At 39.6% G+C, this 13,902-nt stretch overlaps 1 protein-coding gene across 18 annotated transcripts in view; it reads left to right on the top strand.

Annotated features, from left to right (window-relative positions):
- ZNF385B (zinc finger protein 385B) overlaps window positions 1-13,902 on the top strand; it is a 386,057-nt gene that overhangs the window by 353,330 nt on the left and 18,825 nt on the right. For all 18 annotated transcript variants that reach the window (XM_038585005.1, XM_038584988.1, XM_038584991.1 and 15 more), the window contains 3 exons: window positions 10,958-11,203; window positions 12,081-12,259; window positions 12,846-12,947. In XM_038585005.1, the coding sequence (XP_038440933.1) occupies window positions 10,958-11,203; window positions 12,081-12,259; window positions 12,846-12,947 (527 nt within the window). The remainder of the gene's footprint in view (window positions 1-10,957; window positions 11,204-12,080; window positions 12,260-12,845; window positions 12,948-13,902) is intronic.

The following is a 13,902-nucleotide window of genomic DNA, read 5'->3' as shown; positions in this document are numbered from 1 at the left end:
GGGCTGCCAGCTGTTGGCATGGACATACTCAGAGCTGTCACTGTTTTATCTGAGTGAGGGACTGGCAGCTTCTGCTCCCCAACAAAGTGGCCTGAAGGACAACAGGGCAGTTGTCGTGCAGAGGTAGGCAGGGACCATCATCTCCTGCAGATGGACCACAACATCCTGCAGGGTGTAGCCCAGTGGCCAGAACCCAACTGACCTGGGCTTTCAAATGGAAAGAGCAGGATATCCTAACTCAGGATTGCAAGTCTGGCAGAAAATGGCAGTACAGCAGCTGTTCTGAACTTACAAAATTGGTCACCAAACTTTCACGAGCCCTAAGTTACTTCATTCAAATAAGTAAGCTCTTTTTGTTTTGTTTTGTTTTTAAATAAGGATATATAGCTTCTGATTCAGTGAAGAGTCACTTTATAGACCATTTTCCCTCCTTCTAGGATTAGTCTAAAGGCCAAGGTGTGAAAATAAGACATAAACATAGTTGATTAGGAATTAACAAGCTTTAAAAAAAAAAAAAAAGGAATTAACAAGCTTAACAGTGATCAACTGTGCTTGAAGAGGCGGGATTTCTGGGATTTAGCTGGAGCCGTGTGAAGGGCCCCACCAGCATCAGTTGACCCAATGTATAATATTTGAGCGCTCTGAGAATTTTAAAAACTAGCTTTAATTTTCGTGTCTGTCCTTGGCTTCTTGTGTCTCTGGGCTTGTCATATGAGTACTCTGTTGTGTTTTCCACATCTACAAAATGGCATAAGCCATATAGAAAACTCTTTGTTTCCAAAGGTTGTTTAACAGTTCACCCTTAAGCGAGGCATTGAGATCAGACATTGTCCAACGAGAAGTCCTGTGACTAATAAAGCAAACAGACTAACCTGCTAGGTGTTGTAAGATTAACCAGCCTATACTATGCTGGGTAATGCTGGAGGACATCTGGAACTAGATCAAATCTAAATGAGGAATCTAGTTAGAGAAGACTCCAAGTGTACCAGGTCCATCTCAGGCCACATGGCATAAAGATTATGTGCCTTTGAGGATCTGGGCAGGCCGTAAGTGGTATCATCACTAAGATACAAAGTCTGCAAAATGACACTTTCAGGAACGGGTATCTATTACCTAAAAGAGTAGAGAAAATTAAATAATGGCATAGGTCCTAGTACTTGGAATTTCTTAAAGAACATTATTGCATGAATATATCTCCATCACGTAATGATTGATAGTGCAGATGAATATACTGTGATGTTATTCGTTTATGACTGCTTACAATATTGCCAAAATGGGCTGTCGAGCTATAAATCTCTGATGAGTCTCCAAACATAAGACACACAGTGTTGCTATGACTGAAACCTTGCCATGACAACAGGATATCCATTTAGTCACAAAGAGGATGGGCTGTGCTTTGATATTTTGTTTTCACATGTGCTTTAGATTTTCTGGCATAGGTACATGCTTACTGTTTATAGGATAAGTTTATGTAGGATTCCAAATAAAGAAGATAATAAAATCTATGGATTTGTTCATTTTATTAAATCAGAATATTGGATTTGGCACAATGTACTTGTTATGACTCTGTCCTAGAACATGTCAAGGTGACCCATTCTTAAACGAATTGTTCCAACCTCAAATGACATTAAATATTGATTGTATATATAATACATATCTTTAACAACAATGATACAAGTATTTTACATAATAGCAGAAATGTCTGTTCTATCTATATTTATTTCACTTTATGATTTAGCCATTAACAGTGAATTCCTAGTATTAAGACTTGTGAGGCTAAAATGCACTGTGCTGAAATGAGCATTCCTTATTTCAACATATTGGTTGCCCACCTATGGCTTTCCATACCCTGGGCACACAGGTGAATTAGGATATTGTTGCAGGACTCGAGGATCTCTCTACCTTGGTAACGATTTTAATTGTGAAAAAATTATGCAAAACCAAAATACAATTATATGATTATGGGAGCATAGGCAAGGAAAGGAGGGAAGAGATGAGCTCAGGAACTAGAGGCAGCAAGATCTAGAAAGAAGTTTTATGGCGATCCAGGGAGAATAATGAGGGCCTGAAATGAGGCAGTGGCACATGGTAGATGCTGAGGAAATGTCTGCTGGATAAAAAGTGACTAAGGCCAATAGAAGAAATATTTAGAAGATAATATCAATAAACTTAGGTCATTCATTAAACAGAGAAGATAAGAGAAGGAAGAATTCGGGAGTTCTTGACGACAGTTCTGCTGTACAGTGAGCAAGGTCATTGATTGATAGGGGGACTACTTGGAAGGGCCCCTATGTGGGGCTCATTCATTCAGTACCAGGCATGTTGAGTTTGAAACACCCACGAACCATCTAGAAATAGAAGTTCCAAAGACTATCAGGGGAAAAGGATCTTGAACTTGTGAGAAAGGTAGAGATTTCACCTATGGATTTAATGTGGTAGAAGAAGTTATTAGAGTGAATTAGATCATATAATCTCCAAAAGAGGGCAAGAGTATGGTCTTGAGGAATGCCAACACGAGGGGCAGGCAAAAGAATAGGAGCTGGCGAAGGGGACCTAGAGTGAACTGTTGTGGAGGTTGAGGGAGAAGCAGGCAAGGCCCATGTTTGTCAAGATCAAGGGGAGAAGCATTTCAAGAAGGAACTTGGGCCCAATACGAGAGAAGACCGAAGAGAGACCATTGGTTTTGCAGGAGGGTAAAGATAGGCAGGAAGAAAGGACGTAGATGAGCCACTTCATATGACCACTTCATGTTCTGCACCAAAGGGAAGATAGATGGAAGATTCCAGGAGTGAACCAAATCAGGGAATGGCTTTTGGAACGTGGAAGTCTCAGCATTTTGTAAACAGAAAGAACCCAATAGAAAGAAAGTAGCCAGAACTGTAGGAAGGAGAGAAGAAACATAAAAGATACCATAAAGCTTTTCATCAGAGGTGTAAAGAAAATAGGTGCAAATGGAAGAAAATGTAATATCAGGAGCAAACTCATCCAGCTTCCTCGTTTCTGTGAGAAACAGGAAACCAGATGTTTGCTAATGAGAAGTTGGTGATATTGGTAGGGAACTTAAAAAGAAAGATGTGGTTTCCATGGGGAAGCTGACTGTGTTTATTCGCATTATAAGATCACTTTTTTCCCATTTGTTGGTCTGATTTATTGACCTGTTCTTCAGGTATAGAAGTTTTCACTATTATGTTTCTAATTTAAGCAAATCTAATCTGTAAGATTATAAAATTTTAAAATAAGGATGTGTAGTTATTGCCTTGCTAAGACAGCTATGCTTTCAAAAAAAAAAAAAAAGAAAAGAAAAGAAAACTCTTAAAAAGAGAGAGAGAAGCAACCAAAAGAGACTGTTAATGATAGAGAACAGACTGAGGGTTGATGAAAGGAGGTGGGTGGGGGATGGGCCGGATGGGTCATGGGGATTAAGGAGGGCACTTGGGTGATGAGCACTGGGTGTTGTTTTAAGTGATGGATCGCTAAATTTTATTCCAGAAACCAATATCACACTGTAGGTTAATTAAATAAAATTTAAATTTGAAAAAAAAAAACAACACTTTTAAATAGTGCATTCAAATTATTGCCAAATTTTTCAAGGTTTTTTTGCACATACCTTTAAGGAAAACAGCCAATAAATAAAAGGGGGTAACTGACTGTTGTATCTGATCATTATATGTGATGTTGGTCTTTTCTTGCTGCTCCTTTAGGCAGGTGCACACCTGTTACACTACTAATGAAGCCCCTTTCCTTTGCATCCACCAATATAGTGATGCTCTAGCATCTGTACATCGCTTATTACATTTTGTTTTGCAAAGAACGCCAAGGTACTAAATTGGCTTATTCATCTGGCAGCTTATGTGCTGCTGCCCCTTCCCCCCACCCGCCAAATCCATTAACTGTCTTAATGCAATTCCACTTTAAACTTTAAATTATCTGTCATCAGTTGGTGGTTTCCATCCCTTTTACTGTGTCAAATGTGTAGATAAGGAGGGGATAAATGAAGCAAAGGGTTAGGAAATCTACAGCACACCAATCAACAAACATACAGGTTTGCAGTGTTTTGGGGGGTTTTGTGGGGAGGGGGGTTCTGGCCTGATACAGAGCCCCTATGGGCTTTTTAGTTTCATTTCTCACAAGACTGCACAACTGGCAAGGGAGTATGTACTGTGACTGACACCCATTAATTTCTCATTATTCAAAAGTGGGAAGATAAGACAGAGGAGAATGATTTCAGAATTCCTTATCAAAGTGAACTAACTTGGTTTAATGAGTGTTAAGCAGTAATGCGACCATTGCTTTGTTTTTTGGAATAATAATGAGGTGTTGGACAAGGTGCCTGTGAATGCAGGAAAGAGTATGAGCAGCAGCCCTTTCACTGCATGCCTCTGCTACTAGTTCTCTTTAGTGAAATATTAAGTATTATTAAGTATAAAAAGGAAAATGTAATTGTACCAAGAAGTGACAAGCAGTATATTTCAGTGACCTCAGAAAGTATAAAGAACAATTCTGTTAAAGTTGTGGCCTTGGTTTGCTGAGCACTTTTCTCGAGGTAAAAAAGGAGGGGGGGGAGCACAAGATTTGACCAAGAATTTCACAAAAGAAGGTTATATAATTGGCCAACAAAAATAGGCAAAGCTGTTCGATACCATTAGTCAGTAGGGACATAGAAATGAAAACCTCAGTGAGACGCCACCACACCTCCACCCGAGTGGCTAAAACCAAAAGGAGTGACAGTATTGATACCATGTGTTAGGGAGGCTGTACCACAATTGGAATTCTCATGCATTGCTGGAAGGAAAACAAATCACAACCACCATTGTGGAAAACTGTCTTTATATTTTTAAAGATTTTATTTATTTATGTGAGATAAAGCAAGAAACATAGAGCATGCGTGCGCACACACACACACACACACACACACACATGCACAAGCGGGGGGAGGGCAGAGGGAGAAGCAGCCTCCCTCTGCTTCTCCCTCTCCCTCTGCAGCTGCCGCCCCCCTCATGCTTGCTGTCAGACAAATAAATAAATAAATAAAATCTTCTAAAAAGAGCGAGAAAAAGCCTGTGATTATTGTAAAGTTTACTTCTTACTACGGGTAAAGTGTTTTTAACTCTCGAAAGTGCATTTAGTTCAAGAGTTTGCTCCCCTTCAGAATTCAGGATTTTTAAAAAATTACTTTGAAACACAAATCATTAATCCTACGAGAAGATATTCAGCCCCTTTGATATAAAAAAATGCAAATCAAATTAACAACGAGGCACTCTGTTTCATCTGTCAGATTGGCCCAGGCAGTGGGTAGGTAGGCTGGTGAAGGTACGGGGAAGCTGGCACTCTCCTACAGAGCTCGGAAGTATTAATCTGTGAACCCCTCTGGGGCGCAGTCTGGCAACGCACAGCACACGTCCAAAAACGCACATGCTCCTCTTTGTGTGTTTTGTGCCAGCAGCTCCTCTTCAAAGGTTAGGTCCTGAGGAAATCATTAGGCAGGTATACAGAGATGTCTACACACAACGGGCTTACTGACTATGTGACTTCAGTGGGCGTGAGCGTGATGACCTGTTACTCCGGGAATAGCCCTTTCTCACTCCTCCAAGACATTATCAGAGATCAGAAAGTCTGGCCTTATTGAAACTTCAGGCTCTTACGCAACTGAACACTTCCTTCTTCCCGGCTCAGGTTGGACCATGGGAAAGGGCATAGTCTGCTCCTCCCTGCTGCCCCAGCCTAGAATTTCTAGTTCTTGCCCTTCCCAACTGTTAGGGTTAGGAGGAGGAATGAGAGAAGAAATCACGCCAAATGTTTTTGTACTTAATGACAGTCACTGATGCCCGCTGCATGGCAGGTGTCCAGATGCTGTCTGTCTCTCGAGGACCATGGGTAAGGGCTTCATGTGGTTCTTCCAGTCCTTCCTCAGCTCCTGCCACCAGAGAAGTCTGCTCCTCAGCCTCCTGCTGCCAGGGTCCTGGTGATCAGCCTTCCTGCCGGTTACCAACAACAGGGCTCAGGCCTGACCACCTTTCAGGATGTCCAGTTCATTCAACCTTGACATGCCAGACTGAGGTTACAGGTCCTTCGACTTCTGACCTTTCTTGGTCCAGATCATCTGTCCCCAACCTTCCTCTCCCCTATCTGGCAGGAGGGGCAGGTCACCAAGATCAGGAGTTGGCAGACTGAAAAATGAAATGCCAGTGTCCTTTCTTACATGCCCGTCTAGTTGTACTACTTGGGCTGGATTCAGAAGCATCCAACCCATGCAGAATGATACCTGTGAGCCCTCCAGTCCTTAGATGCTCCAGGAATGTGCATGATAGGATGTTGGTAGCAGGCTACATTCTGCGTCCTCTTATAAATGCCACCTGTTTGTGTCTGGGGGTTCCTTGGGGACTTACTCTAAGATGCTGAGATACTTGATGCCAATTGCTTGCGGTCTGGGCAGGTTTCCTTCATTCTGAGGCCACCAAACTCCTATTTCAATATCTTGTTAACACCGTAAAAGTGCAAACCACAAATAACCCAAATATCTAAGGTTGGTTGAATAAATTATAGTACATGCATATAAGTGAATATAATTTGTTATAAATCATGATCCAATTCTACATTTACTGACATGGAAAGATATTCTTGATTTATTGCTAATTGAAAAATGTTAGCAATGGTGGTTTGTCTTTTCACATATATTACTGTGTAAACAGTGTGAAATAACACTTATAATTCTAATAATCTAGGTCAAGTGTTGGCAAACTACTACCTGTGGGCTAAATCTAGCCTGCTGCCTATTTTTGTAAATAAAGTTTGATTAGATCACAGCCACGCTGGTGGCTGCTTTCCTACTAGAATAGCAAAGCTTAGTAGCTACAACCGAAACAGTATGGCCTACAAAGCTTAATATATTTTACCATCTGGGTTTTTACAGAAAAAGTTTCCTGATTTTTATTTTAGGTGATAGAATCATGGGTGATTTTTAAAAATTTTTGCCTGACTTTACTTTCTACATTGAACACAAATTTATTATATAAAATATGTATGTTATTAAACCATTGAAACCCAGTTAGAAGAAATTTATGTGAGTGACATTAAACTGAAGCGTAAACCTTGTAAGTGGAATCATAAAAATTGGGTTATAGCTCCCAAAGTTCTACTTCAAAATATAAGATCTACAATGTAGTTAGAATATTATTTTGATTGTATTTTAAATTAAGACTTATATATGGACATGAGTCCTCCAGCTACCCACAGGATTCGTTTCTGAAAACTGCTTCCAGAACTTCTAGCCTGTTCTTTTCATCTGTGTTAGCTTATTAGTCCTCTGAAGATGTTTGAATAATATAACACTAAGTTTGATGAACACATGGATTAACCGGAGTAACGTTGTGGAGTAAAAAATAACTGTGACAAATAAATATTGAAGACTGATTTCCTTCACGTGGTTTATTGACTAGATATGAAAACAGTTCCAAAATGAGAGGTTTCCAAAATGCTTAGAACTTTGGAAAATAAGTAAATCAATGTGGAACCTTCCAAGACAGCTACTTTGAAGAATTAAATTTGCTTGGATGCATAAATTACAGATATTTGTTACAGAGGGCAATTCTGATGTAGCTAAGCAAATTTTGCTTCAAAGACTTATAGGGTAAAACCTTAAGAAAGGCAGTTGAGTACTCAGAAAATAATGAAGACAGTCAGAAGACCCGCTAATTAACACTAGGTGAGGGAATACTTGAAAACGGAATTCACATTAACCAGAAGTTCCAGATGACATGCATCTTTATTAAAAGAAGCAGAAGTAAACAGTACATTCATTAAACTTTCAAATACACAAAGTAAAGAGGCTTTAAAAAATGCCAACAAGAAAAGAAAAATAACATAATGGATTTTCATAAAAATATAAAGCCATTAAAATGAGAAATAATAAAGTTAGGCTTTGAAGCTTATAAATGTGTACATCCAGGAAAGAAAATGCCCAAATCTAAATATATTATTGCGTTGGTGATTTTAGGATCTGCTTTATCGAGCAGCTAGTATGAACGTAGACAGAATGTCCTGAATCTGATGGAACCATTTACACGTTTTCAGAGTCAAGATTTATCCCTGTATTCACAAACATTAAAGCTCTGGCCTATCCAGAGGATAAAACGTAAGACCTATTTTATGTAAGTGGTAAATATACCATATCTCTTAATATTTTTAAAGGTAAATGGCCTCTGTTAGTATCCATTTTACTAGTTTTAAGATATTCTCTGTCTTCTGGTTCAATTTTCCTTTATAATAATAATTCTCATCCCACTTGTTGCCATCATCTATGCTGAGCTAGCAGCTCTCAGCAAGCAAATCCCAAGCGTTCTAACACCTAAGCATTTCCTCATGTTTCTGCCTCTAACCCCTCACTTCCTACTTCTCACCTCACCTTATGCTTCTCTAAATCTGACCTTCAAATCTGGCCAAAATATCACTTCCTTTATGAAGAATGTCTCTTTCTTCCCAACCAGAAGAAATCATTTCCTGCTCCATGCTGTCATGCCTCTTACTAGTTTCTATCATAAATCAGAGATCTCTGAATATCTCATTTCCCCTGCTAAACTTTTATTTTCTTAAAGTCTATACCTACTTTATTTATTATTCTCTTCAGTGTCTAGCACATTGTCAGCAATTAGCATTTTGTTAAGATTTATTTGCTAATGAATAAAAGACCTCTTTTGAAAAGGAGAGATGAAAGGAAATCTGTTTAGTTTTTCTTAAAGAAATAGGAATAGAGAGAAAAAGATAATTTGGTCCATCTTCTCAATGCAACCTGAATCAGATGCTTGTTGAACAGGATAGATATTTTCATTTAAGGCAAATATGCTTTCAAACTAAACAAAACCACGGTTTTATCACATCTCCAGTGACTACCGTATGCCATTTATGTTGTTAATGGCATACGAAGTCCGCCTTTTGTGCAAGAGGAATAATACACTACCCAGTGAATAGTTATAGAAAGTATCATGCTCATTTATGCCACCTGCTAATCTGTGGGATATTATTCAATTTTGATGGTCCTTAGTTTTCTCATCTTTAAGCTAGAAATAATTATTTTCAGCCTTACCTATTTCACAAGTTTGTTGTGAGAAATAATAAGACAATGTAAGTGATGACACTTTGTAAATTGTAACATTCTGTATAAATGTAAGATTATATGAGAGAGATCAGTATAAAGGACAATAAAATAAATGTGCATAAGAGAGAATGAGTAAATAACTAAAACAGGTCAGTTTCTTGAGGTGAAATTTATATGAAATGTGATATGCTTGAAGCAAAGATTTTGCTATGCAATAACTTGAGTTTCCTTCGACAAGAAACTGAGTAATTCCGTAGGAGCAAATGTTAAGATTACTGAATTAGTTCACTGTTTTGTGAGTTCTATGAAATCCTAAAATCAGTCTGAGGGATCCTTATATCCATAAGGAGAGAGTTCCAAGCCTGAAATAATCTTCAATCTAATGTACTTACTAATACCACTTAGGAAGATTGATTTTATTTCCTTCTCTCATACTATGGAGGTCAGTTTAGTAAAAATCTAAGATCTTGTCCATCATACTTTATGGCATCCTGAAGTTTTAATAAACTTGCTGAAAAAAAATATAAATTGTGAAGTCCAAGAATTCATCTGTAGAATCCCTGCTGGTCTTGACCTGGATGGACCTAATGCAGGAAAAAAGGATGGAAATCAAGTGTTGATCCCTAAATCAAACAAGTAGAAATATGATCTCCCATTATTTTTGAGGCATATGAAAGCTTTGGTGTTACCCCAGATGCAGAACGGACACACTATCATGCTACTATTCCCCTAGTCACTCCTTCCGTATCGGTGGTCCAGGCCCATGGCATACAGCTCCAAATTAGCTAGGAAAATTAACAAATAAGTTTCAGTTTTAATTTCTTTCCTCTCTTAATAAGAGTTTATCAGCACATCAGTAGACATTTTCCAAGAGCACCAGCTCTACTCAGCTTAAATGTGTGATGGGTTGGGCTGTTGCCTGAGCATTTCCCATTTCTTTCCCAAAGATGCTGCTGAACAGAATCTGTCTTGAATAGCACATGAGTCCCGAAGATTTCAATTGTGTTAAAGTCACTCTGACCCTTCCTAGAGCTTGCACCATGGGCCTTGACAATTGGAAGCATTTCAGAGCTACATGATCAAAATGCCAAGATGTCTATAAATTATTTGGCTAATCCTCATATTTTGCTTATGGTTAATGTCATTACTCAAAACTTAAAATTTGGGGGTGCCTGGCTGGCACAACCAGTAGAACATGCCACTCTTGATCTCAGGGTTGTGAGTTTGAGCCCCATGCTGGGGATAGAATTTAAAAAAAAAAAAAGCTTATAATATAGACTGGCAGTAATAAATATCATTAATGAAATCTTTGCATCTTGGATTTTAGGTAAATTTCTCTGCCATTCAAAGAGCAGCAAAACTTAACTAACTATAACCAAAACCAACCATGTTTCTTCCCTCACCGCTACCACAACATCCCAAAGTTAAAATGCTAACTTGGCATAAAAATTGAATGCTAACTGTATATTCATGTCATAATTAAAGCACGAATAGTAAATGAAGCTAGCTAATGACTTATTTCATGTTATCATCATATCATGTACTCATATTGGCAAGTAGTGGGTTTTCCTATCCATTAAAGACTTCCCTGGAGCACAGTTTACAACTCAAGGGTATCAGAAAGTTACCTGCTACCAGTGGGAGAAAAAAAGTCATTTTCCGTAAGTCATCATCTTGGAGTGAGCTGACATTGGATATCAATGGCATGGAGTTCTTTTTCAGTGAAGTTCAATGAACTAAAATCTGTGCTGGAGATTAAAGCTACATATAGAAATCAAATTTCTATCTTTAATTCCTTTATGTCAATTTGCCTATGTTGATAATGCTATATGAAGCTTTAATATGATTTCTCTGTGTCTCTCTTAGAAGATAAAGGAAAGTTAAAAGCCAACAGTTGCATTCAGCCATCAAGCTCTGAAGGGGGCTCGTTTCTCCTCAAATCTGGCACAACACCCTTGCCACCTGGAGCAGCCACTTCTCCCTCGAAGAGCACAAATGGAGCTCCTGGTACTGTTTCTGAATCAGAAGAAGAAAAAGCAAAAAAATTACTGTATTGTTCACTATGCAAAGTGGCTGTGAACTCCCTGTCACAGCTAGAGGCACACAACACAGGTTAGCAGCTATCATTTGAATTTAAATAGCGTTTATAACAAAACCCAACTTCTCCCATCAGAATACCATATCTTTTGTTGTTCAAACGTTAGATTTGTTCAGTGTCTTCTCTGCTTTTTTTATTCAAAGGAGTGATTTTAAGAAAATATGATATAATAACTTTGGAAACAGTAAGGCAAAAGTTTAAAGCAAATTGGAGATAAAACTTATTCTGTTCTTTATTTTCTCAAAGGCATCTAATATTTCCCCAAACTCATTACGATGAAGTGACAGAGATAAAGACAAATATCTATGTACAATGTTCACTGCAACACACTTAGAAAAAAGGAGAAACAATTTAAAAGTCCCTCAGTAGGGAAATGTCAAATACATTATAGTAACCCAACATGAAAGAATATATTACTAAGGCATTAAAATGTAATTATTTTTTTAAAAAAATACACGATTTGCCATGCGAAATTGTCAGGATATTTAACTAGCATGGTCCCAATTTTGAAAATAGATATTTTCTTTTGGTATATAAACAAAACAAAACCTGAAAAAAAAAAAAAACTAAAATCATCACAGTGGTTATCTCTGAGAGGTAAAAATACAGGGTAATCTTTATTTTCTTATGCTTCTCTATATTTTCCATATTTTCTTTGTAATATACTCCTGTTTTCCCATTTTTTTACAAAACGTATCGATTGATCAGCATTATTGTTCATCATAAATAAAAAGTGTCTATAATAAGCATTAAAATGATCATTAAAAACAAAAAAGCAATGAGAAATTCAGCCCGAAGATAAACTTCTCAAGGATAAGAAAACAAAGGGCTATTCGTGTATCTATTCGGGTCTTAAGTAGCTATTTTACACTATGTCTCCTTCTGTCTTAGGATCTAAACACAAGACCATGGTTGAAGCTCGTAATGGGGCTGGTCCAATTAAGTCCTATCCTAGACCTGGATCAAGATTAAAGATGCAGAATGGCAGTAAGGGCTCCGGACTACAGAACAAGACATTTCATTGTGAAATCTGTGACGTTCATGTTAATTCAGAAATTCAACTCAAGCAGGTAATGTGTCCTGAATTAGTATTCACTGTTGTTTGGGTCGCCACTTGCTTGTGTATCTAACCTGCATAATGGTTCCCACTGTGCTCACAGATAAACTTACTAACCTTTTCACAATGCATATGGTATACAACATGCAAGTGCTAGTGGAAGAAAAAGTTAGTACTGAACACTTGTGCACCTACTTCTATTATACGTAGATCCAGGCTAGGCGTCAGGGACAGACAGACAAATAAAAGCGTTCACTCTGGAGCTCATGGTCAGTTGAGCAGGAACTTCTGGAAGGCAAGATGTTCAGCCCCTCTTTCAAAGACCAAAATCTGGTTTGGGAGACAGACTCATGGGTCACGATGGTCACAACAGGCAAAGCAGGGTAAGTATGCCAGAGAAAGGGAAGGAAAGAGAGGCATTGCAACTGAGTGAGGAGCAAGTCTTCATTTTGAGAGCCCGGTGATCTCACCACCACCACCGTGGACCGGCGGGCCTGGAGCTGAGGATGGCGTGACCCGCTACCTCTATCTAGGAAATAGATTTTACATGGAATTAAGCTCACATTTAGATTCAGCTAATGCATCAAACTTTTTTTCAGCACATTTCTAGCCGAAGGCATAAGGATCGGGTTGCCGGGAAACCACTGAAGCCGAAATACAGCCCTTACAACAAACTCCAGCGGAGCCCGAGCATTTTAGCGGTAAGTTCACCTTACCTGCTCACCTGTTTTGTGGGTCCACCTTGCTGGCTCAGGCCCTCAGGAGAGCCTCGGGACCAAGCAGTCATGGGGGTTTTTGAATTGCAGTAGCCCCCTTAGATGGAAGTGTAGACGGAACCCCTTAGTCCCTGCTGTAGGACACCTGCAGGCCCCGCTTTAAGAGCTAACACCTTACTGTTTACCAGGATCTTTTCAAAAGCCAACCTTCTTTATCATATAAAGAAAAATTAAGGCCCAGGAACACAGACAAGTAATCCTGAGGAGCCCTGGACTGTGTTGAATCTGGGAAGCAGGCTTGCTTTCCTAAAACAAAACTGCATCCATTTGATGCCCTCCCCCTTTCTGGGGGGCTCCCCCTCCGTTCCCTCTCTCCAGAAAGCACAGTGGGTGTTTGTATTACTGTCTCCTTCCTTGTCCAGCAGCCACGTTGGTGTCAGCCTGTCCTACTTGGTCTCAGTAGGTGCTGTTTTCAGTTCCTTTGCAAAAATACTCAGGGGCGCCTGCACTAGATGCCCTAGAAATCCCCAGATGGCTGCATTCCAGGCTCTCCCTGGGACTTAGCCCAGTGGGCCTTCCGTTGGAGGTCGAGGCGGGACTGGCCAGCTGGTGCTCCCGGCCTCTGCAGAGCCTCCATGCCACGCTGCCAGCAGGTGTTCCGTGCCTCACCCACACCCAGCGCTCAGAGTTTCTCCTGATTGCAAAAGAGAGAAATTAAGGACTGATTTACTTCTGGGGAAGATTGCACGTTGGGATTCCTTTAAAAAGAGAGCGTTTCTAGTTCGCTTACAGGACCGAACTTCGAGTTCGCGGCAGTTTTTCAGGGCCTACGACTGTGTCCGTGGCAGGGAGAGGGGTGGGCACGGTCTTCCCGACGCTCAGCAGGCCCCTGAGCCTGGAACCCAGCCGCTCACCCAGAGCGGCTCTTCTCCAAAGAGAG

Source organism: Canis lupus, chromosome 36, assembly GCF_011100685.1.
Source record: "Canis lupus familiaris isolate Mischka breed German Shepherd chromosome 36, alternate assembly UU_Cfam_GSD_1.0, whole genome shotgun sequence".
NCBI lineage: Eukaryota > Metazoa > Chordata > Mammalia > Carnivora > Canidae > Canis > Canis lupus.
The sequence above is the reverse complement of the archived record's forward strand: the minus strand, read 5'-3'. Positions and strand labels throughout refer to the sequence as shown.